Source organism: Culex quinquefasciatus, chromosome 3 (assembly GCF_015732765.1).
Source record: "Culex quinquefasciatus strain JHB chromosome 3, VPISU_Cqui_1.0_pri_paternal, whole genome shotgun sequence".
Taxonomy (NCBI): domain Eukaryota; kingdom Metazoa; phylum Arthropoda; class Insecta; order Diptera; family Culicidae; genus Culex; species Culex quinquefasciatus.
Window position 1 is genome coordinate 61,656,769 of NC_051863.1, and position 26,294 is coordinate 61,683,062.

Sequence of the window (26,294 nt, forward strand, 5' to 3'; positions counted from 1 at the left end):
ACGCCCCTCGCGCGAACTTTTAAACCATCGAACGATCTTTTTAAATTTAGAGTAATTCTTCTTTGTGTGTAGTGGGGCCTAGTATCCACTTTGCAAACACTGGCGTAGCCCGTCGTCATTTCATTTTCTTTATCCTCACGTACGCAGCCAAAGCAACTCGGTTATCATATTCACCACCCCATTCCGTCCATTCCCCCGGCGAGCGCTCGCTCGCCCTCCAAAACTCACCACACCTGACACGACACGAAACGTCAAACCGAGAGTTCAAAGGAAAAGCGCAGCGGAGAAGCGAAAAAATCCCAAGTCGTCCGTCGCGTATCGTGTCAAATTCGTCGAGAAGCAGTCCTCGTCTCATCAGCCATCATTTTCGGACCTGGGGCTGGTGTCGTCGTCGTCGTCGCGAAACAAAAAAAAAAGTGGAAGAGAAAGGGGCCTCGTAGCAAATTCGTCGTCGTCTTATCGTGTCGTGTGTCGCGTTGGAATTGGTGTATTTTTCGTTTTCGTTTGGTTTTCTTTTCTGAAGTTCTGGAAGAGGACGGTTCCACGGGCAGACCTTTGAACTCGGAGCCAGTCGCCACCCCGTTGCTGCCATCCCCTCGAGGGGAAAGGAGTTTCGAAACAAGCAAGAGCAAGGAGATTTGGGTAGTTTCGGGCAGTGTCTCCCTGCGGAATCGATCCTCGGGACAAGGGCAACAGTGACAGGCACAGCAAAATCAGCCATCCGGAGCTCCGTGGAAGAAGCAAATTTACAGTTTACAAATCTACCACAAAGAGCGAGTGAGAGAGCGAGGGACGACACAGCAAGGAGGGGCTGCTCAAAGCAAAAAGACAGAAAGGAAAAAAAAAACCTGTCACAAGGAACGACCCCGCAATGGCGAAAACGTACGATTACCTGTTCAAGCTGCTGCTGATTGGCGATTCCGGTGTCGGCAAGACGTGCATCCTGTTTCGGTTCTCCGAGGATGCGTTCAACACGACCTTCATCAGCACCATCGGTGAGTCATTCCTTGCTTCAAGCGAGAGAAACAACGAAACTGTTGCTCCGGAACCGTTTTTTTGTCGTCTTTTTGCTAGCCTTCTTCTGTTTTTTGGGAGGACGAGCAGTGTGTTGGGGGGGAACCTTGAAGACTTTTTGGCTAGACTGCGCGGGGGCAGGGAAAGTGCGTCGTCGTCGTCGCAATCAACCTGCCAGCGCCAACACAGAGAGACCACTCCACCAACAACAACAGCAGCAGCAATTCAATGTCTCTATTAGGTTGATTAATTTCTCTTTTATATCATCGAGCGAGCGGGCGAGCTCAACCAGAAGTAAGCTCAGCTGCTTCATTTGACGAATTGCGCCGAGATTGAAGCTAGCCCGAATTTGATCGGGATTCCGCTTTAAGAACGCCGCGCCACAGCTGATTGACTTCTAGGAATTTTGATGTCATTGTGGTGGGGCAGCGACGACGATGACGATACCGTGTGAGTAATCAACCACTCAGTCAGCAGTATCGACGGGGTTGGTTGGTGCTGCTAGCTTACAGGGAACTCTCTTATCGGTGGGCAATAGGGCACGATGAAGACGGTCTAGCAGCTAGACCAAGGGGTTTCTGAAATGTTTTGGAGTTGTGAATCCACACTTTCTATACATAACTTCTTTTGAGGGTTTCAACCCGAGTGTGGAACCCAGTAGTAAGTGAAGACGTTAATCCGGCAAAAAATTAATCCAGAGAAAATCGAGAGACAATGTCAAACAAACAAAGACAATTTGATTAAATTTTGTTCAAATTTTGGTTTTTGAATTGTGTGCGTGTTGAGGTGGCTCGATTGGACGAAAACTCGAGCAGCCAGGAACATTTTTTATATAAGGTAAAACACATTTTCATCTCTGATTATTGTAATTGTAATTGTAATTTGTGCGTTTATTTATAACAATAACCTGTTAGTTTACAACTTTTTATCATTATTTTTTATTATTTTTGAACATTTCAACCATTTTTGCGATTAATGTAACCCTTGGACCTTTTCAAAAAAAAAAAAAAAAACTCAGGTAATATCTTTTTAAAGATTTTTTATTTGTAGAAAGTAAAAGTAAAGTAATTGTTTTTTTTTAGTTTGTCTGCTTTTTAACTGTCCAGTTATCGATAGCCTAGTTAAAAAAAGCCCAGTAAAAACACTCATTTACTAATCAAGTACTGAGATTATTTTAACGCCGTCATATTGGCCGCAGTCTTGGATTAAATATTTTTATATCACTTTAGAGCAGTGTTTCTCAACCAATGGGGGATTTTTCCCTGCGGAAAAAAAATGTCCATTGTTTGGGAAGTTTTTGCAGAAAAAAAGACTTAGGTATGTCATTGACAAAAACATTGATCGAGAAGTCGTGCTCGTTCGGCAACAGCGACAACAACAACAAAATCAACATATGAGCAATTCTCTACCAAAACCGGAAATGGTCATCATTGTTATCCGAGCATTCGTTGGTGAAGGTTGTCTGAATCAACATGACTCGTCGCGTCCCGGCGCAAAACGCCGGCAATATTGCCCTACCTGCGGCTCAAGCAGGCAAAAAAGTGGGAATTTCCAAAAGGAAGGTTGAGGCCTCAACTGATGGACAAAAACCGGGGATTTCCAAAAGGAAGGTGCTTTTGGAAGTGACATCGAACAGCAAAAAGACGAAAAAGAGCGACGGTACTGTACCGATGGATGAGGAGGAGGAGAACTCTTCATCGCACGAGGAGCAGCTTTTGAAGAACAACAAGTTCGCTGGACTGCCTGACGAGGACCAGGTAGCGGAAGCAAAGGAGAATGAAGTGAAACAGCGAAAGGAGAAACTGCCTCCTTTTTTTGTACGGCAATCAGCAGCAACGATCGACTTTCGTGCGGGGCTGGTTGAACTCATCAAGTCTGGGAAAGTCCAAGGCAACATTCGTCTGTGTCAGGACGGATTTAAGGTGCTGGTGCAATCCAGGCAGCACTATCAACTGGTCAAGGATTACTTGACCGAAAACGAGGCGGAGTACTTTACCCATGATGTCGTCATGGATAAGCCGTACAAAATCGTCGTCAGAGGTCTGTACGACATGCCAGTGGAGGAATTAGCTGCCGAGCTAAAAGTTTTGAAACTGGATGTGTTGGCCGTGCACAAAATGAGCCGACGCAACAAAGACATCAAGTACCGTGACCAGCTCTACCTGCTGCATTTGGCTAAGGGATCGACGACGCTTCCTGAGCTGAAGGCAATCCGAGCGGTTTTCAACATTATCGTGTCGTGGGAGCGATACCGACCAGTGCACCGTGACGTCACACAATGCTTCAACTGCCTGGGTTTCGGGCACGGAGGTAAGAACTGCCACCTGAAGCGTCGTTGCGCCAAATGTGGTACCGATGCGCACATCACATCCCAGTGCATCCAAGATTCGCTGGTGAAGTGCCTCAACTGCAACGGTGAGCACTCGTCAACCGACCGAAAGTGCCCCAAGAGAGCTGAGTTCGTGAAAATTCGGCAGCAAGCATCGACGAAGAATCAGCCTCAGCGTCGTAGAACTCCTCCAGCCCTGGTGGAGCAAAATTTTCCACCTCTTCAACCGCGACGCCAGGTCCCGAACTTGGCACCGTTGCCGTTGGATCCCAGGAAGAGAGCTGAGATGAATCATCCACGGCCGGGTTCCAGCCAGGAGCCGAGACCGCCACCACCGGGCTTCAGCCAGGAGCCAAGACCAACCCAAGAACCAGCAGTTGAGGAAAATGGTAATGATCTTTACACCTCAACCGAACTCCTCAATATTTTCAAACAGATGTCCGCTGCACTGCGTGGATGCAAAACCAAGACCCAGCAGATTGAAGTGCTGACCTCGTTCGTCATCCAGTATGGATCGTAGGTCCCTCAAGCTGCTGAATTGGAACGCTTGCTCCATTAGGAGGAAGAACTTAGAGCTGGTGGATTTTCTTCGCGAGAAGGAGATCGACGTAGCTGCCATCACGGAAACTCATCTGAAGCCCGGTGAAAAAGTTTATCTGCAAAACTACAAGATCGCGACGCAGCTCGATAGGACCACCTCTGGAGGAGGAGGTGTGCTTGTCGCTGTTCATCGTGATCTCAAGCCACGCCGGCTGCCACACTTTAAGCTGGACATCATCGAGGCCGTTGGAGTGGAAATTCCCACTTCGGTTGGCCCAGTACTCTTCATTGCTGCATACTGTCCACGTCAGGTGAATGCCAGAGATGGTTCAGCAGCAAAACTGAAGAGCGATATCCAGAAGCTGACACGGCGGAGCGCAAAGTACATCATCGCTGGTGACCTCAACGCGAAGCATGAAGTTTGGGGCAACAGCAGGAGGAATCGGAACGGAGTGATTCTGCACAACGATCTGCAAAACGGATACTACAACGTTGTGAGTCCGGATCGTCCAACGAGGGTGGCTCGGTCTGGGAATCACTCAATCATCGACTTCTTCATTACCAATATGGCTGAGAACGTGGCTCATCCTGAGGTGTTTGAAGAGTTGAGTTCTGATCACTATCCGGTGGTTGTGGAGGTTGGAGCTTCCGTTACTCCGCAGCGGCAACCAACCCGGAAAGATTACCACAACGTTGACTGGCAGCAGTTTCAGCAAGTGGTCGACAGCAACATCGACTATGATCAACACCGGAAACTTCTGCTGATATTGATCGTTCGCTGGAGGTGATCCAGCAGGCTATCAACCAAGCAGAGGCTGCCAACGTTCGGGAGGTTCCTGTTAATTTTAAGGTAACTGATATTGACGTAGATACTAAACACTTGATTAGACTTAGGAATGTTTATAGGAGACAATATCAACGGACTGGGGACTATGACAAAAGATTTCAGTGAACAATTTGAACAAAATCATACAAGACCGACTTGACAATATCAGAAATCAAGAATTTTCAAAACATGTAAGCCAGCTTGGGAATTATTCAAAACCATTTTGGAAACTTTCAAAAGTTCTTAAAAACAAACCAAAGCCTATTCCTCCTCTTATTGTTGAGGATTCTCCTTTGATTACATCCGAGGAAAAGGCAAATGCACTTGGGCTTCATTTTGTTAGTTCACATAATCTTGGCGCTTCCATGACCAGCCGTAAAGAAACATCAGTTGCCAATAGTATTTCAACAATCAATGACTCTACCTTTGAATTTCCTGCAGATTCCCATGTTTCTGGTGAGGAAGTCAAAGTTGCAGTTAAACAAATGAAAAATATGAAAGCTCCAGGCTTTGATAACATTTTAATCTAGTGTTGAAAAAACAGAGTGATCAGTTCTTTCAACATCTAGCCAATATTTTCAATAAATGTTTGCAACTTGGTTACTTCCCCACCAATTGGAAACTGGGCAAAGTCATACCAATTTTGAAGCCTCAAAAGATCCAACATCGCCAACAAGTTATCGTCCCATTAGTCTTTTGAGTAGTCTGTCCAAACTCTTTGAGAAGGTCATCTATTCAAGGCTTTTGGATTTTACCAACGATAATAATATAATTTTGAATGAGCAGTTTGGCTTCCGAAAGGGACATAATACTGCTCATCAGCTTACGAGAGTAACTAAAATCATCAAGCAGAACAAGCTTGAGTCTAAATCAACTGCTATGGCTTTGTTGGATGTTGAGAAGGCTTTTGACAATGTTTGGCATGATGGTTTGATACATAAACTGTATTTATACGGTTTTCCAATGTATCTTATCAAAATTATCCAGCACTATCTTTCGGAGAGATCGTTCAGGGTTTTTCTGAATGGGATTGCTTCTGGATTATTCAACATTGATGCTGGGGTTCCCCAAGGAAGTATTCTTGGCCCACTTCTGTACAATATTTTTACATCTGATTTGCCTACTCTTCCTGGTAATGGTGTGTTGTCACTTTTGCTGATGACACTGCCGTTATTTATAAGGGTAAAATAACCAGATATTTAGTTGGCCGTCTTCAGAAGGGTCTTGACGTTCTTTCCGAATACTTTGGCGACTGGAAAATTCGCATAAATGCAGCCAAAACTCAAACCATCATTTTTCCACTTTCCAAATCGGCCCGATTTGTCCCAAAGGATGATGTTTTGATTAAAATGAATGATGTTTCAATACCCTGGTCAAAGGAAGTTGTCTATTTAGGTCTCATACTTGACTCGAAACTATTGTTTCGGCAGCATGTAGATAAAATATTGAACAAGTGCAGCATTCTCATCAGGTGTTTGTATCCTTTAATTAACAGAAAATCAAAGCTATCTTTGAAAAATAAGTTAGCAGTTTACAAACAAATAATTTACCCCGTTATTGAGTATGCAGTACCTGTTTGGGAGTGTTGCGCTAGAACTCATAAATTGAAGCTCCAGCGTGTCCAAAACAAGGTACTCAAAATGGTTTTGAATGTTCCTGGCTGGACAAGATCAAGTGAGGTTCATGAATTAGCAGAAGTAAAAATGTTGGATCAGAAGATTCAAGAGAAATGTTTGAAATTCAGGGAAAAATGTGCTATTTCTGAATACCCCTTGATTCAAGGATTGGTTTAGTTTATTGTAAGTTTAAGTTAGTTTTAGGTTAGGTTATGTTTTCTTAATTTTTTTCCTCATTGTACCTAGTGTTACAAAAATGATAAATCATATACTTTTAAAGTTAAGAAAATGAACAGTGTTTAAATCACGAAAAGCAAACTAAAGCTGAAGAGCTACAGCTGACCACTTATTATGTAAACCAAATGTAATTATTATAAGAAAGATTCAATAAAGTATATTTAATTCAAAAAAAAAAAAAAAAAACCGGAAATGGATTTTATTTGTATTTTTTTATTTGGCTCAAACTTTGTGGGGGCCTTCCCTATGACCAAATAAGCTATTTTGTGTCATTGGTTCACCCATACAAGTCTCCATACAATTTTGGCTGCTGTCCATACAAAAATGGTATGTAAATATTCAAACAGCTGTAACTTTTGAGTGAATTTTCTGATCAATTTGGTGTCTTCGGTAAAGTTGTAGGTATTGTTGAGGACTTTTGAGAAAAAATAGGTACACGGAAAAAATTTTTTTTGCAGATTTTTTTATCAACTTTTTTTCACTAAAACTCAATTTCCCAAAATACGTATTTTTTGATTTTCGAGATTTTTTGATATGTTCTAGGGGACAAAAATCCGCAACTTTTGAGCCATAGAGAAACATGGTCAAAAAATCTGCCGCCGAGTTATGAATTTTTGAAAAAATAGTGATTTTTGGAAAAAATCAAAGTTTCATGCAAAAACAAGTTTGACATTATTTTTAATGCAAACTTGAATTTGCAATCGAAAAGTACTTTACAGATTTTTTGATAAAGGGCTCCGTTTTCAAGATATAGCCACCGAAAGTTTGATTTTAGCGAAATATTTGCAGTTTTTCAATTTTTAAAAATAGTGGCCATGAGTGACCATTTCCAAAAATATTTTTTTTGAAAAGTTCAGAAAATTTGCTATAAAATTGTCTAAGAGACAATGAAGATTGGACCTCGGGTTTCTGAGATAGAGCCGCTTTAAGAAAAAGAAGCACGAAAATTGAAGTTTTCTAAGTCTCATCAAAACAACCCACCATTTTCTAATGACGATATCTCAGCAACTAATGGTCCGATTTTCAATGTTAATACATGAAATATTCGTGAAATTTTCCGATCTTTTCGAAAAAATACTTTGAAAATTTTTAGATCAAGACTAGCGTTTTAAATGGGCGTAATTTTTTGGCCCTTTTAAAATGTTAGTCTTGATTTAAAAGTTTTCAAAATATTTTTTTCGAAAAGATCGGAAAATTTCACGAATGTTTCATGTATTCACATTGAAAATCGGACCATTAGTTGCTGAGATATCGTCATTAGAAAATGGTAGGTTATTTTGGTGAGACTTAGAAAACTCCAATTTTCGTGTTTTTTTTCTTAAAGCGGCTCTATCTCAGCAACCCGAGGTCCAATCTTCAATGTGGCGGACAAATGACTGAGATGAAATATTGAAAAAAAAATGCATTTTTAAATTGAATAGGTAATGAACTACTCAAAAGTGACTAAAATTAAGTCGCAGAACACAAATTTGATGTTAAGTAAGAAAATAAAAAAATGCAATTTTTTTTTGTTCATGATTCGATTATCCGAAGTCTCATATAAACCTTCTGATAATTGAGTCTGGACTGTATACAATTCTTACTGTAAAACATTTGGTGGAATTTCAAAAATCTGTTTTAGTAGTATTTTATAAGATGATTTTTGGCTTTTTCAGTCAAACAAATAATTAAGGTCAAATTGCTATGAAACTTTGTGTTTGTGTTTTTAAACCAGATTTGAGTACTTTTGTATAATTTTTAAATGCAAGATATATTTGGTATTTAAAATATTTTTATATAGTTATTTGGGAATCTTTTAACAGATAAATGCCTATCATATCCAACATTTGAAAAAAATATGTTTCAAGGTCCAATAAACCAAATTTTCATTTTTTTTTTGCTTTTTAGATGTTTTTGAAACCACCTTGAATCAGGGGTATTAAAAAACACCCAAAAAGCAAAAACTGAAAATGAAAACTGAACCAAAACAAAAAAAACTACAGAATTGTAATTTAAATGTTGAATAAAATTTTCAGATATTTTAAAATTACAATACTTTCAGGGTTCTACTGCAAAATAGTCATTTCAATACAAACAGTCACTTTTATGTGGATACTACACCAACACAAAACTTGAGTTTTTGTTGGGTTTAATTTAATTTTCATCTGAAAAAAATTCAAAAGAAAAAGACAACCACACCGTCTTTGCAGACTGAATACTAATATTAAACGGGACAAACATTGAACGAAAAGCTCCAAGAGGATGAGGCGGGAATCGAACCTGCGCCCCATAGCAACTTAGGGATTTGCAGCCGAAGCCGCTAACCACCGCGCCACGAGGCTCCCTAACAAATTTTGGAAAATTTAAATTTAGGAAAAAATAAATTTTGGAATGTTGAAAATTTGGTTGGTTGAATATCACTAATTTTTTGAGTGATATTACTCAAAAAATGTTTAAAAGTGTGAACCTGATGAATATTCATCAGAAACTGATGAAAATTCACCAATTCCTGATGTTATACAACACATTTTGTTACACAAAATCTGTCACCATTTCCTGATGAATATTACCATAAATTTTTCTGTGTGCCGATTTTTTAAATATATCGCACTTTTTCTGCACTGCTGCCAAAGTGTATAAAGTTTTGTATGGACCAGCCCTCTGTCACGACGGCCATGTTTATGAAACCTAAATGTTCGACGCGAACATGAAGACAACAAAGAAGATGAAGATCGCATTTGCTGTCAAAATTTGAAAATAAACAAACCTTACCACGCGGCATAATTTCATAATGTTGAAATGATTTCCATGAAAAAATAACGACACGGGACGGATTTCCACACAAGTTCCCGAAGGACCCTATCCGCCAGAGACTATGGATAAATGCCCCGCGAAATTGCGATAAAGACGGTTTTGCAAGTTAGAAGTTCAGATTTGTTCGAACCACGTCGCGATGAACTTCTTGTGATTCCACAAAAGATCGGATTCTACACAAGCACGCGATTCCTCCGATTCCCTGTGCGAGTCGACAGCGGGATTGGGCCAGTCCTCGGAGAAGGTTATCGAAGGATGCTCGGAAAGACCAGCTCCGCCACAATCACCGGAATCACGGTTGTTTCTACACTTGGTCGGTTACTTCCTGCCGGAGATTGCAGCGAGTTGTTCGGAAGGATCAACAGCGGAACTTGGCCAGTCCCCGGTCCAGTACTACCCGGCAAATCTTCCCGGTCAATCGGAAGCAACAGTTCTCACCTTTTTCCGTAACGCACACACAAAAAGTGATATTTCTTGAAGATTTGGTGTAAACAAACAGACAACACCAACACTGCTACACTCACAGAGCCCACGCAGCAGTATTAGTGAAGAGCCCACGATAAACAACGTGGGTCACGTCACTAATACTACTACGTGGGCTCTTCGAGGTTTTGGTGACTGTCAAACGTTCTAGCCATTTACAGTGGTGCCAGAGGGTTGGTATGGACTGATGATGCACATTATTTTGGTACTATAATACAAAAATAAATTCCAAGAAATTCCCTAGGCTTTGTCATAATGAGTGTCATAGGTTTGATGCTTGTTTGGCAAAGAGTATGATTTGATTCGATGTGGAATTAAAATCGAAGTGTTCAGTATATTGCTGAAGCTTCCATTTTTACACATGGACACCACTTCATGCTGCGAGAACCCACTTTGGCGTAGTCTCAGGGCTTAATCGATGGCCGGTAAGCTGTCATCGAGACAAGGAGGTTCTTTGATAGTGGAAGTATCACATTTGTACAATGAACCGCTACATATGTGATTTTTCCCTATCTTAATGTGGGTGTCAGGTTAGGATGCGGGTTTAAAAAAATAGTGATTGTAGAATTTAGGATTTTAACTATAAATATCAACTTTTTATACTTTGCCTTTAGTTATTTAGGGACAAAATTAGTAACAGTGAATTTAGTAATTCTATCAGAATCGGTGATTTTCATTCAAGTAGCATAAAAACCATTCTAATTTGTCAAAATTTTCATAGAGTCTCGATCAATCAATAGTGAAATGATATCGGACTAAATTCGTTGATCTGTTGAACTAACGGTTGTCGGATTATGATTGTATCGACCATTGTTGCGAATCGAGGATCTACTGGAATTCTGACGAACAAATGGTCGTCTCTTTTTCAATTCACGACTTGTAAAATATCAACTGTTATTTTTTTTTTGTTTTTTTAAAAGAAGCCAGACAGGTTTTAAAAGAAACGTTTTTTTTGTTAATAATTAAAATGTCGAGGATTTGAGATAAGAGTAGCTTTCAGATAGGTTGCTTTAAATCTTGTATTCAATTCAAGTTAGGTAGTTATCCGCAAATGAATATTAGGACTTATATGAATAATTGAACATTTTGGACTTATGAATAACACACAACTGTGCATTTATTCTAGAGTCAGATCCATACAGCGTCAGTGTTTATTTGGTCGAAGTGTACTAATTAATTGGCAGATCTGGTTCTAGTTGTAATGTACGACAAGACTACTGACGGACGTGACAGGACGAGGGCCCAGTTTAGAGGTTTCGACATCGACGATGTGCGGCTGGATCACCCTCCCAAAAAAAAAAATAATAATAATACAAAAATAAATTCCAAGAAATTGCTTATTCTTGAAAGAATCGTTCTTCTTGAATTTATAAAAGCTTTTTCAAAGAAAACTGAAGAGCATTTGCATAAATGTTCTACCCATTTGCATTGTAAATGCTATTTCCTGCTTTCCAGTAATAATTTATGTTATTCTCAAATTTAATACAAAACGATTTTTTAATTATTTAAAAATGGAAAAATGGTGGAAGATGAAAAATCACAAGCATTATGGAAATTAGGGGCTTGGATTGAATACCTATAAAAACGGCTTCGTTTACAACTCGTTTACAAAGCTTTCTTGAAAAATAAAAATATTGAACCAAATGAATACGTTATGTTTGCGTTCAAATAGTATTTTGATACTAACGTCAGTCTATTGAAAAAAAAAACATTGTAATTTGATTTAAAAGTATATGGAAAAATTTCTTCTTACCTCGGGAGAAAGCCGAGAAATTGAAAATCCAAATCTGCTGGCCACCCTGCAGTAAAAGTTTTAATTTTCAAAACAAGAAAAATACTATTAATGTAGCGAATTTTAACCACTTTTTAATTCAAAAGTAAGTAACTTTTGTCATTACAGTAATATTTTTTTGTATGCAAAAAAGCAATCCACTTTAACGACCCCCAGGTCTTTTGTGGGCTCTGTTGCAAGTTTCTGCTCATTTCTAGGCATCCGAAGGTTATGTGTGTTGAGTCACCCAAAACCTCTTTTACGCAAATGGACCGACGTTTTACTTCCCCATCCGATAGAAGGCCAGGAGGATAAGGCGGGAATCGAACCCGCGCCCCACAGCGTCTTGGGGATCGGCAGCCGAAGCCGCTAACCACCGCGGCCACGAGGCCCTCTTTTTGTATGCAGCATTACTTATTTTTCCGTTTTCACATTTGAAGGTGTTTAAGGTAAAGCTGGCAAAAACTTAACATGTATAAATGTTTTTCGGAAGATAGAAGTTCAGAAAAATTCATTTGAATATCCACATATAATTTCAAACTTAGGCAGTGCTTGAAAATATTTTACATAATTTTAATTTTTTGTGTGAAAATCTTTTTTGAGATTGTGTTGATCATGGACAGTAATTTATTTTCATTTGGAAGAGATTTTGTTTTGATTTTTAATTGTTTATGTTTTCCTTTATACATGAAGATTCAAATGAATTTGAGCTTTTAAAAATTAATTTTTTTTTACTGTAAACTTAGAACCTTAAAAGTGGTTGTTGTTTAGTGGTCGCTGTTGAAAGTGGAAGCTTGTATGAGAATGTTTGGTCATGAGATTGTCATTTGGATGCGACCGTCCGTTAATGCACACGAAGTTGACCCGAGAGAACGTCGAGCTCAATTATTTGAATGCAGTCTTTGGCCAAGTGATTGAAATATCGGTAAAATTCAAACGGAAGAGCTCTGCGCGATTGAAAGATGTCATGACTGTGTGATTTAACGTCAATTTAACGCTCTAAAATTCTGGCGAAGGGTGCATAGCGATCCGAGTTGACCCTATTTATCTTTATTAGAGAATTTTAAAAAGTCATATTTGCATGAAAAGATTTTTTTTCGCAAACTTAACTTTCTACAGCGACTTTTAATCATTAACCGATTTGGCTCAAATTTGGCACAGATGCTTAATTTTGCTTAAGGGGTTACATACATGTAGAAAATCACAAAATTTCATATTACAGAAAATTTGTTAAATTAACTTAAAAGATGATTTTCAAACACTCCCGAAAGTTTCATTAAGGTATTTCATGATTTAACTGAGTAAGAGACGATTTAAGCTCAGATTTTTGCCATGCGCAAACAAACTGTCTAACTTTCTGAGCGTTTTTCTCTGAACACCAAGTAAATTTACGGGTGCCATGATATCTCGAGATGGGACGGACCAAATTGGCTGAAATTTTGGGTAAAAACTCCCAAGACATATTCCGTGTGCATGACGAAGACCGATTTTGAAATTTTGAATTTTCAAAAAATACAAAAAATCAAAAACTTGCGATTTTTTATATGAAAAACAGAAAAATATTTTTATCTTTTTTTAAAATAAACTTTTTGAAAATCGGCCTTCGTCATGCACACGAGACCGGTTTAACGAGTCTTCACCAAAATTTTGAGCCGATTTGGTCGAAGCAATGTTGAGATATCGTGGCACCCGTTTTTGAAACTGCTAACTTCAGATAGCTATATCTCGGCAAAGCTACAACCAAATGTCTTCAATTTTGTTTTGTTAATAGGGTATATTACCCTATTTTGGACCTAGTACCTATTTTGGACCTATTTTTATTAATCGAGGTAGTTCAGGCTTTTAAAGTACGAATTCACTGAATCCAACCAACAGAAAGTGTAAGCAGGATCGTTTTGTAGCTTACCTCTTCCAAAAATGTTAACATTTCGGATTATTTCCGCTTTTTCAGCCACTTTTTCCAATGCCATTCGTATTTCCTACCATTTTCCTAGCACATAGATTAGGTCCAAAAATTCCAGCCTCGTTGCTTATCAGATTTGGCTCGCGACACCTTGATGATTTTTTCTGTTTTGCACTGACACCAAGCAATTTCGTCCGGATTCCGAGCAATGTAACTGTTGTTTATTTAATTCTTTTTTGTTTTTCATCACCAAACCATTGAAATAACTATTCTATTATCGAAAAAACACAATTCAAAATATTTTTTCAAATCAGCCGCGTTGGATCAGTTTTTGGACCTACTTTGCCGTCGGTTCAAGGCTATCACCAACAAATGTATAACAAGGTGTTGCCAGTTTAGTTTATCAATTTATTTCGATATTTCATTGAAATTCATTGATAATTTTTAATTTAATATTTTGAATTGAATTTCTTTACTGTAATTATTTGAAAGAGTTTTAAAAAGCAAATGATTAACAGAAACAACGAAAATATGTTTTTAAACGATAAAAATGCAAATTGATGATAGAGATTTAGATGATTGTTAGGACCGATTGCAAAGTATCCCAAAATTTAAACTGATGTTGATTTATTTTTGTCGTAACATCATTATCACCAATTTAGCTGCATATATTTTTAATTGTTGCTTCAAAAAATGCAAACTTCTACCCTGTTGGAATTGAAGGGAAAACGATTGAAAAACCTAAAGGGTCTAGTTCATTTAATCGTCAGCTGTCACCGTGACAGGAGCTGTCAACATTGCTTACGAGTGGTTTTTGAAAAAGTCGTATGAATTAAATTTAAAAAATCTTGAGTTTGTTTTAGAAAGATCCTAAGCGCTAGTTATAAACAATTCAATTTTTCGATCAGCTCTCGATCAATTTACGAATTATAAATAAAAAATGCACAACTTCAAAATGCTCTTTACTGAAAAACAAACAAAATTTGGTTTGATTCAGAGAAAAAAAATCAAATAAGTGTCGGAGATCGTGATGGCTGTTACGACGTATTGCATACTAATCAGAGAAATATTCATATGGAAAAAACAATTACCGTGTCAATCATGTTAGAAACACAATTGAACCAGCTAGAAAAATAAAAATCATCGAAAATGTTAACTTTGTGAATTTTATGATTTGAGACATATCTGATTACCGTAAATTTGGGTGACTTTGTTAGGTTTGAGATTTTTCCGCAAAATGAAGAGTACAAATTAAATACGTACGGAATGGTATGGAATCATACTGACCGTGGTAGAGAAGTGCTCAAAGTACCTCATGAAGAACTTTTCATGAAATTTTTAAAAGTTTAAAAAGTTAGTTAACAATAATTAAGAAAATGTTGATAAATAGCATTATTTTAATCTTCTCGAAGTGTCATGATTTTCTCAATGAACATAATTTTGAATCATAAAACGGAATGCATTTTCGGATTCTTCAGACAATCTTCTACTAGGAAAAGGTAAAATAAGTTTGTGAATAATAAGTCTTATTGAATATTATTTGTTTTTGCAAGATAATTTAAAAAATTTCCTAATATAAGGCATTTTTAGTAAAACAAATTGCATATAAAATGTGAAGATTTTGGATTTGTTCTTTGAATTCAGTTAAACATGTAATATAAATCTATAATTTAATAAACAAAACTATGAATACAAAGAGACGAGTTGTCGACTCGAGAGTCGAGAACAGAACACTGATGAAGACTGCAGGTAGTAGACGAAATACGTATCTGTCAAGATATTAAAAATATATAGCGGAATTAAAAGGAACAACTCGTCTCTTTGTATACACAGTAATGCATTCTGCTAAAACGCTCAACCAAACCACAAACAAAACTAGTTTCAACGAATTTCAGGTAAAGTTCTGAATTTTTAACAATTTTACCTAAAAGCTTATAAACTTAGTTAACTAAATATTGACATAAACGATTTTCTTAAAAATTATATCAGCAACCTAAGTGATGGTAATTTCGAAGTAAAAATAATATTTGAACACTTCAAATCTGCTTTTAACAAAACAAACTATGACTATCAAAGGCCCCTGGTATTCAAACAAAGATTTTTTCAAATATTACATTGTTTTCAAAAGTGCAACATGTAGTTAAACTTTTTGTCAAGCAACTGTAAAGTTTACCATGACAGATGAGAAAGTTTCACACCAAGCTACAAGCTATTATCTCCCTTTAAAATTTCTTGATTGTTTAATAATATTTGAACTTAAGCTCTGCGTAAAATTTAGAACCTTTTTTCATTGTAACTTGTTATGTATTGTGTATGTATCTCTGTCATTCATTTCATTTTAAGTTAAGGTGTTTTATTGCGACTAATAACGGGTTGTCTTATATGTTCTAATGCTTGAACAATTAGGTCGTAAGAATACGCAAATTGTAAATAGGACAGAGACCTGCTAAAGAAGCGTGAGTTTCCATTCAATATAAAAAAAAGACACGTTTTCAAATTCAAATCCATTGTTTTGTCATAACTATTTAATTTCTGGAATAGATATTTTCCAAATTATAATCGTGGATAGGCCCTTTGGTTTATCAAACCGAGTTTCTGTAAGTGTGCGTGTTGCCGCCGCACGCCGCAATTCGAGTTGTCCAAATTTCAACCAATCAGAGTGTAGGTCCAAAATAGGTTCAGCGATGTCTCCAAAATACATTCAATAAGTCCAAAAAGCATCCAAAAAATGTTTTACTCGAAATGCTTATTACAATGAAATGGTTAAATTATTTCCAAATTTCAACTTTGTTAAGCATAAAATAAGGCACAAAACAATCCTGAAACGAGCCAAATTAGTTAGACCGTTGATGAAAACAATGCGAAATATGTTGACGCTTTGCATAGTAGGTCCAAAATAGGGCCATATACCCTAGATGAAAATTAATATTTTAATGCCCTGAAAACAGATTTTAAAAAAAGTTCAAGTGTGAGCATGAGCATAAGCATGGTTGACTGCCAATGAGCTGCTACTCCGTTATTGACAGATCAGCTGAAGTTAAACAATGAATCAAAAATGATCAGTGGGAGCCAACCATCCGTTCACTGTTTAACCTCTGAAGATCCTTACTTTATTAGTCAATACCGGCGCCCTCCCAAGAAGCCTGCAGTTCAACGAAAGGGAGGAATGTTAGTCCGATAGTTGAAGTTGCAGACTCATCAAGCACACAGTTTTTCGCTATATACTTGTTGATACCGCTTGAGACCGTTGAATCCACAGCATCTCCTTCAAGCATCACGTGATTATTTTTTTTGGGTTAGTAGGATAAGGTATTGTCTTTTCGATGCCTCCCGAGCTACGATGCTATGGGGAGGACTTTCATAACAGACCCGTCGGCGAGCCTTCCGAGCAACGATGCAATGGGAAGGTCTTTTTGGTTAACACACAAAGTCACTCACACACAATTATTTCACTCCACTATTAATTAATCCAAAATGTCAGTGCGTCTTTCGATCATTATATAGAAATGGCTTTTTCACCATAAAAAATAAAACCTTATTCAAAACATTATACACAATTTACCCGACGCCGTGCCTTCCGATCAACGATGATATAGGAAGGGCTTTGAAAATCACAAAACAATTAATTAAGATCTCAAAAAAAAATCACAAAAAAAATCACAAAAAAACACCAATTACTCAACAAAATATACGCTCAAGACACAAATAATTCAGTAAGTCATGCTATTATTCGATCACCACCCCTAACGAACAGCGACACAAAAGCACACAAAAAAAAATAACCTGCATAATCACGATTTCGCGTCCCCACTTCCAGCGCACCAATGATGCTATTATTCGATTACCACAATCACTCACTCCATACGAATCACAGAGACACAAAAGAAATGAAAATGAGCATGCAAAAACAAGACAACGCGTCCCCGTGGTCAGCGCACTAATCAGATTTTAAAAAAAGTTCAAGTGTGTGCTCAAACCCACCTCTGACATTTTTGCCGATTTACATGTATGTAACCACTTAAGGAACCGAAACAGCTTGTATCCCTAAATTCTATTTTTGGGTCACCCTAGTTACCACTTTAATAAACCTTTAACTTAACATAGACCCCATTTTTAAGTTATATTTAATAATTATATCATCAATTTTAATTCAAAGTAATATTTTTTATAGCGAGAATTTTTTACTTTACCGTTGCTAAGATAAACGAGAAATATCGTTTTCCTAGCGACAATAAAAAACGTTCAATTTTCAAATGACGAAATCTCGGCAATTGTGGACCGCTTTTCAAGGTACATAATATTTATCAAAATATTGGAGATCCGACTCAAAAATTTGTATAATTTCGCATGACTTTTTATAGTGTTGTCAAATTTCACTCATTTTTGCTCATCAGATTCAAATAGCTTTTTATATATTTCTAACATGACGAGTTTTCTTTCAAATACCAGCTATTTAATAATCCTCCGAAATTTAACCAAGATCGTTTTTTGTTAAGTACGTTACTTGAGTTGATAGTTTTCGCATTGGCCGAAACATTCGAGCTGGCACTGTTGAGGTTATCTTAAAACACACCTTTTTTCACCTCGATCTGAATTGTATGTTTGTAAAACCTTTTTTAACAACTATAATTAAACTTTGCGATTTTCAATACCAAGCTATGAGGTCCGAAACTGTTTCGAAATTCATTTAGCAAATGCCAAAGTAAAATTGATGGAACAACTTCTCTAGTGACTACGACTCGGTCGATTTACGCAGTGCACTACTTGCAATTTCCAAAGGTCACTCAACTAACTATAACTCGTCCACCAGCTGTTCGACTAGCATTAATTTGTATACCTACTTGGGATTTGGAATAGATTTCCCACCCGGCCAAAGTAAAGTAGCCTATAAGGTACACGCACAGCATTCCATTGCACTCGTGTGCCAACCTTTGCCAACTTCATCTTCTCTCGTCGAGGATATTAATAAATCTCCGATCGCGCGCCCCACCACAAACACAATGAGAACGTTTTGGTTTCCTTGTTTTGGTCCCGCGCCATGTGCAGCAAGCAAGCAAGAATTTTGCACAATTTGTACCTTGTTGTTGCTATTTATGAGGCTATTTATTCCTGTGCGCTGAAAGATGAATTTGATGAATGTGGCAAATACAGCCAGAAATAGAATAAACTCACGAGATCGAGCTATTCTTCTCTCATTGACCGTATCTCATAAATGTGTCCTGCTCGTCTGGTAAAGCACTTAATGTTTCCTTTCTCTCTTTTATTCTTTCAGGAATCGACTTCAAAATCCGGACAATCGAGCTGGATGGCAAGAAGATCAAATTGCAGATTTGGTAAGTGGCTTCAATTGTTAACCCTAAACGTAAACCCTAATCGCTTCTCCTCTCTCCCCCTCCCCCCAGGGACACGGCCGGCCAGGAGCGCTTCCGGACGATCACGACCGCGTACTACCGGGGCGCGATGGGCATCATGCTGGTGTACGACATCACGCAGGAAAAGTCGTTCGAGAACATCAAGAACTGGATCCGGAACATCGAGGAGAACGCGTCCGCCGACGTCGAGAAGATGCTGCTCGGCAACAAGTGCGAGCTGAACGAGAAGCGCCAGGTTGGTTGCGACCGAGCGGTTGAAAGTGAGGTGCGATCGTGCTAATTGACGCTTTCTTTTGTTTGTTTTTAAGGTGACCCGGGACCGAGGTGAACAGCTGGCGGTCGAGTACGGGATCAAGTTTATGGAAACGTCGGCGAAGGCGAGCATCAACGTGGACGAGGCATTCTTCACGCTCGCCCGAGACATCAAGTGTAAAATGGAGAAGCGAATGGTTAGTATCTTTGTATACCAGGGCGTTGGAGCCGAAAACAAGCTGGGTATGGGTTTCAAAGCGTTGGGCAAGATGTGGGATCGTGTGATGGATTGGACGTGGATCTTCGACGGTTCTCTGGCAAGACAGCGGGTCCTCTCCAGAGACGTGGAACTGTAAGTCTCTCAACGTTGGGGCACACGCCGATGACAAAAACGCTTTCTACGATCTTCTTAACGGCGAGTACATGAAATGTCCAAAACACGACGTCAAGATTGTTATCGGTGGCTTAAACGTCCAAGTTGGCTCCGAGGAGAAGTTCAAACCGGTTATTGGGAAGTTCAGCGCCCACCAGCAGATAAACGTAAACGGCTTACTTCCAGCACATCCTTCTCTTTAAGTACACCTGAAGATCACTAAACGACACGGAGACATAAATCGACCACGTTCTCATCGATGGTCGGCACTTCTCGGACATAATCGACGTCAGAGCCTACCGTTAGGTTGCTACCCGGTACGCGCGGAAACTCGAAGCTCGTGAGCCCGTCCATGTCTCTGCAGCCATTAACGAAGTGGCATCGGGCACCATCGGGGTTCGTGGACCGAGCTCGACAGAACGGCTGGTTCGACGAAGAATGTCACGCAATTTTGGTCCGCAAGAAAGCCTCGCGAGACGAGTGGCTGTGGGAACAAGGCGACGTACAAACAGCAACCAATCTCTTCCAGGTTAAAAAGCCAGGACATGGAACAGCTCTGTCGCTTCTACGAAACGCGCAGGTTCTACAAGATGTTCAGAAAAGCTCGGAATGGTATCGGTGCGGAACTCACCAAGATGGACCCGGACAAGCTGGCGTTCTTTTTGCACCGGCTGATAGTAAAGATCTGCGACACAGAACAGCTACCGGAGGAGTGATAAGAAGGAGTTATATGCCCGATCTACAAGAAGAGGCACAAGTTGGAATGTGACAACAACCGAGCCAATACTTTTTTCAATGCGGCCTACAAAGCTTTGTCTCAGACCATCTTCTGTGATTTGTTGAAGCGAGCAAAGGATTTCGTAGAGACGTACCAAGCTGGTTTCGGCAAATCCTCTAAAAATGACTCGTGTATCAGATCTCGACGCACCAGCTTTACATCTATTTCAAAACCACATACGACTCGATCGATCGTGAATAGCTTAGACATGGACATTTTTGGCAGAACGTTCAAGGAGGTGACTGGAAGGTACACTGAATTGAAACGGGAAGCGGAGAAGATAGTGAATGTGGCGAAGACGAAGTGTCCGCTGGCAAGAGGAACCGAGTCTCTTAGGACTAGCATAGTACCGAGCGTGACGATCGATGGAGACGAGCTCGAGGTGGTGGAGTAGTTTGTGTACCTCGGATCGTTGGTGACATCGGACAAAAGCTGCAGACCCAAAGGTATGGGAAACCTAACTCGGCGTACAAAGTGGCACCATGGGGGTTATGAGACGTGGGCGATGCTTGAGGAGGACCTGTGAGCGCTCAAGGTTTTTGAACGGCGAGTGCTTAGGACGATCTTTGGCGACGTACCTGAGAACAATGTATGGAGGAGAAGGATGAATCTAGGTGCGAGGTAACTGGACCAAGTGAAGGATGATCTACAAATTGTGAGAGTTCCGCAGCGGAATTTGATAGTAGCACCCCAGGACCAAGTTCAGTGACAGCACATCTGCAGACAGCTCATGACCTGAGAGTTATGCGAGCAGTAAAAGTCAACTGAATATAAATCTTCTGCAAGTAACCTTCTTACTGACGAAGTTTGTCACATCCGTGCGTAGTATGGTCATAGGCAAATCCAATTTATCAATACTAGATTAGATTAGATGGGTTTCCCATGTTGATAGGTTGATGATTTCGCAAATCAACTTTTCATTGTATTATTTGCTTGAAATTCTGTCCATCGATTCCTTATGTCTAAATAAGCCATTTTGCATTATTAGTTTCTTTATAAGTGACCATTCATAAACCACGTGGACACTTAAGGGGAGATGGGTATGGCAATTGTCAACTGTCCACGAATAGGGGGGGGGGGAGGGGTAGGTTGAGATTTTCAAAAAAGTGTCCACGTGGTTTATGGACGGTTCCATACAAGTCTCCATACAAATTTGAGAGCTATCCAGTGTCCATAGACAAATGCTATGAAAACATTCGAAAATCTGTATTTTCGGCTTTAACGTCTTTCATTTCAAAAAGGCATAAATCATGATTCAGCCCGATTAAAATGTAAGTCTTGATTTTTAAAATCTAAAAAAAAATCAAAAAGTTTAGAAATCCATCTATTGAAAATTATAAAGTTTAGTAAAGTACTTCAAAAGTTATGCTAAAAAACGATTCTAACAAAAGACCGGAAGATTGTAAAAAGGGTGGTATTTGTAAGAAACCATGTCATGTTATACATTTTTAGAAAAGTACTCAAAAGAACTTTCCAACGAGTTCAAAAGTTTAAAGATCTGACAACCCTATCAAAAGTTATGCGCACTTAAGTGTTATTTATGCACTTTTTAGAGGCCGGATCTCAGATATTTTGATGACAACGTTGTCTAGATCTATCATGCGACCTGTCGATGGATAAGTGATCAATAGACCTTCCCAACGAGTTCAAAAGATTGAAGATCTGACAACCCTATCAAAAGTTATAAGCACTTAAGTGTTATTTATGCACTTTTTAGTGGCCGGATCCCAGATATTTTGATAAAAACGTTGTCTGGATCTATCATGCGACCTGTCGTTGGATAGGTAATCAAAAGACCTTTCCAACGAGTTCAGTAGATTGCAGATCTGACAACCCTATCAAAAGTTATAAGCGCATAAGTGCCCAGAATTATGAAGATCTGACTACCCAATCTGATGGTATGAATAATGAATCAAGTTGATAGAACACTGAAAGGTCCGCCCTTTTGTATCTAGTTTGGATAGTATTACCCGCTGAATGTGAGGAAGGCACCAACCACCTAAGGGTGGATTAAGTGACGTTTTTTTTATTTTCGATTGAATAAAGGTTTAAGTGGATAGAACCTGAAAAACGCATATTTGTTAATTTCCTTTCGTCGCACTATTAAAAAAAAAAACAAAAGTAAAAAAACAATTTTGTTGAAAAATTTAACCTTTAGATTTTTTGTGCGCATTTTTGATACTTTCCAAAAAAATTTCCCTTACAAACTTCACAAGTGAGTTTCAATGGGTAAATGTTAACCGATTTTGCTGATATTTGGTCCTGAGTCCTAAAATAGCTCAAGAAAAAAATACAACTTGTGGAGCGAGGTTTTGAATAAAAGTCCCATATTTTGGGCACCCTAATGGACAGCCAACCAATTTGTATGAAGATAAGAGATCATGGACAAAGAGATCAAAATTTTTTTTAATATAAATTCTAGAGAACTGTTAAGAACGGGAGTAGAAAGCATAAAAGTGTTTGATTCAAGTCTACATGGTTTAAAATGCAACCTCTAGAAAAAGGAACATAAAAAAACTTCGTAAACATTGAAAAAAACATGCTTTTTGCTTTCCTTATCTTACTGAGGAAAGGCTATACAATCCTTGGAAAATGAATTTCTACTCAGGACCAAAATCTGAGCAAAAGTGGGATGTTGAACAAAATAATTGCACCACATTGTCTCAACCGATTTTGCCCATGTCCCACAAAGTCGCTATTGAAAATTATCACGTTTAGTTTAGTAAAACGGGTGGTTTTTGTAAGATAACCTGTTATGTTATACATTTTCAGAGACATTAACTTTGTTTGAAAAATTTGTTTTTCTTTATTTTGGCTCTTTTGTAAAATCCTACAGTTCCTTCCTTGACTTGACGAAAAGTACACACTACAAGTTATCGTATCCAATGTTGATTATACACTTTTTCGAAGATATGTTGATAAAAAAAGTTCAAGATGGTATGTCAGAGACATAACCGAAAGACATAGGACCAAACAATTTGAATGTGTTTTTGGATTGCTAGTGATATCTGGAATAAGATTATTTTATTTTGTTTCATAGATTTGTCGACAAAATTGTCATAAATGTTCTCCCAAGGTGAACCTTCCATGAGGGCACCGGCCACTCCAGGTTGTGGCCACTACGGTCGAAATGTCAATTTTCATGTTCAGTATCAAAAACCATGAATTTTGATATCCATATTGCCACAACTCGTATGGTTCTGTTTAAGACCCTCCAGGCCCCGGGGAAACCTGCTTTGAGATCACCGGTCACTCAGGGTTGTGGCCACTACTGTCGGAATGTCAATTTTAATGTACCGTATCAAAAACCATGAATTTTGATACCCATATTGCCACAACTCGTATGGTTCTGTAAAAAGTCCTCCGGGCCCCGAGGGAACCTTCTTTGAGGGCACCGGCCACTCCAGGTTGTGGCCACTACTGTCGAAATGGCCATTATGTTCAGTATCAAAAACCATGAGTTTTGATACCCATATTGCCACAACTCGTATGTTTCTGTAAATGTCCCCCCAGGCCCCGAGGGAACCTTCTTCGAGGGCACCGGCCACTCCAGCTTTTTTTTCACCACTGTCGAATTGACCATTTTTCATGAGAACCGCCGCATCATAGCGACTTCCACGCCGTCCGCTTCGCTCGAATTTCCTCCTTCTGCTGCCGGTGGTTCTTCCTTCTGGTTGCTGGTCCTCTTCTTCTATTGGCCGCTGCTGCTGCTGCTCCGCGCCGGCCCGACGTGCACAGTTCGAGTGCTCGTTCCAATGTGACTTGCTTTTGCGAAATTTTCTGCTTAAATAGCGGCACAGCCGGAGAACGGCACAAAAGGGGCGCGGTCTCGAATGCCTACGCTCGCTCTGATTGGGCATCTGTCCGATTTGTACTGAAAAATTACTCATTTTGATTGCATGTTTTAAGTGCTTTAACTATGTTTAGTCAGACTATCTATGTAGTTAAACAATAGCTGAAGTCTTCCTCTTTCGATTGGTGGTCCAACCATCTGGATTGATTCACAGGGAAAAAAGATATAAGCGTTCAAAATGTCCCCTTTTTTAACGCTTAAAAGTGACGCTTTGGATCGAATTTCTGAACTGGCCCCCCAATATAGTAAGTAGAGACATAGTCCTATGTCAAAAATCAAAAGACTCTTCGAATAAGTACCTACAATAGAAAATTCTGCCAAGCCTATCAAAAGTATATTGATATGAGAAAGGCATCAACCGCCTTAAAGGGGATTAAGCAATGCTTTTTTTATTTGATCTATAGCTAAACCAGACATTTTTTTCCTCTCTATTTCCAGGAAGCGAACAATCCTCCCAAGGGCGGACACCAGCTGAAAGCGTCAGAGCAACCCCGGAAGGCACCCAGTTGGTTATCCAAGTGCAATCTGTTTTGACCTTGTAATAGTCCTATTAATTATTGTAACTTTTTTATATAACATACTAAATAATAACTGTAATAATATATACTGTGTAGAACGGCTAAGCGCGAGACGGGGACAAACCGAACCAGGGCCGACAACAAGAGTGGCACATATTATTATGATTGGAAACGGAGGGTTGAAGTGTTGACTTCACACACAACACGGAAGAAATTTACATTCAATTGATGGAACTTTTTTTGAAGCCGAAAGTAACTCCCTCCAGGACATCGTTCACAAACAGACACAAAAACGCAGGAAAACAAAAATCGCGCGCGGTACGGTTTTTAATTTATTTACACATTATAAAGTGAAAGCGAAAATCTAATCCACTAGAAGACACAGACAACACACATAGAAACGGGCGACCACCGGAACTAGAGGTCGTTAAAAAAAAGAAATACTTATGATGTAAACCGACACCAGAACGAACACCCACTGAGGTCTAAAACCGAACCCCACTCTTCCTCCTTCCGCCACACTACTCCACTCCATTCGATTAGGGATGTCCAACTAGAAGTGCACTAATTTGAAAGCCCCCTTCCGCTCAAACCCCAAATCCATCCCTTCCGGTGCTAATTGTCGAGTAATACAACTTCACCACACACACTCACTCTCGGTCCACCCAAACACTTTCCACCCCACCCCCGGAAACCGGAAGACCGCGCCGCGCCGCGGTGGTTTGCAGAACGCAGGTTTGGACAGGGTAAAGAACACATTCATGCAGGCACTCCTTCACCACACCACTCACGCAAACAAAATGGTCGCGCGCGCTCACCTTGGACATCAATAGGCGTATTATAATAGGCGATGAAAACGTACATTCTCAAGTATAAAACAAGAAAAAAAAGTAATAAGGTAAAATTAAAAGAAAGAAAAATAAAACGAAGAAGGTTCGTTCGACGGACGCGGACGCGGGAAATTTCACAGAATTGCAAAAGTGTAACACAAGGAAACAAAAAAAAGGGTGAAACTCATTTCAATTGTCGTAACTATTATGTGGTTAAATGGAGACAAACAAAAAAAAAAACAGTTAGAAACAAGGTTTTGAAATAATCATGAAGATTTTTCTTCGTATGCAAAATACAAACTGGTTGGTGTTGTTTTATTTGATTTGAAAGAAAACAGTTTCCAGAAAGATCACTGCGAGAACTAAAGGAGCTATTAGACTATCACTAACAACGCTAAGACTCAGTCGCCCACAGATCGTCCGAAAAATTGTATGTGATGCACAATGCTTGAAAAGGTCTCTGTCACTGAACGGGACTGCTCGATATTTGAATGAACTTTCTGTCAGCAACCATTTCCGAAACCGAAATTTGATCGCTGACACACAGCTCCTATCATGATCGTCTTTGCTTGTCGATGAGCGTAAACACAAAGACGAAACGAAAGAAAAATGAGCACCTACCACTCAAGCAGCCGCCCGAACGAGACAACGAGCTTTTTCTCTCGTTTTTCGTCTCTCTCTCTTCCTTGCGTTTGCTGCATGGTGACAGAGGCCATTTGAATGCGATCCTGGGAGAGATGCTTTGAAGCTCGATAGAATGTCAAACGACCGTTCTCTGAACGAATTTATTTCCAGAGGGAAGTCAA

At 39.2% G+C, this 26,294-nt stretch overlaps 1 protein-coding gene across 1 annotated transcript; it reads left to right on the forward strand.

Moving 5' to 3' along the window:
- Nucleotides 1-244: 244 nt before the first annotated feature.
- LOC6039532 (ras-related protein Rab-8A) lies at nt 245-25,728 on the forward strand. Its single transcript, XM_038263023.1, has 5 exons — nt 245-995; nt 18,785-18,845; nt 18,915-19,119; nt 19,193-19,333; nt 24,579-25,728. Exons 1-5 carry the CDS (start codon nt 872-874, stop codon nt 24,672-24,674), a joined length of 627 nt encoding a protein of 208 aa, XP_038118951.1. The 5' UTR covers nt 245-871; the 3' UTR covers nt 24,675-25,728.
- Nucleotides 25,729-26,294: the final 566 nt, after the last annotated feature.

What these genes read in the sequence shown, in the direction of transcription:
- LOC6039532 (XM_038263023.1), top strand. Translation starts at nt 872, where the DNA reads ATGGCGAAAACGTACGATTACCTGTTCAAGCTGCTGCTGATTGGCGAT. An exon ending in AGCTGAACGAGAAGCGCCAG is followed by an intron (nt 19,120 to 19,192) that starts GTTGGTTGCGAC and finishes TTTGTTTTTAAG; the next exon opens with GTGACCCGGGACCGAGGTGA. An exon ending in GTAAAATGGAGAAGCGAATG is followed by an intron (nt 19,334 to 24,578) that starts GTTAGTATCTTT and finishes CTCTATTTCCAG; the next exon opens with GAAGCGAACAATCCTCCCAA.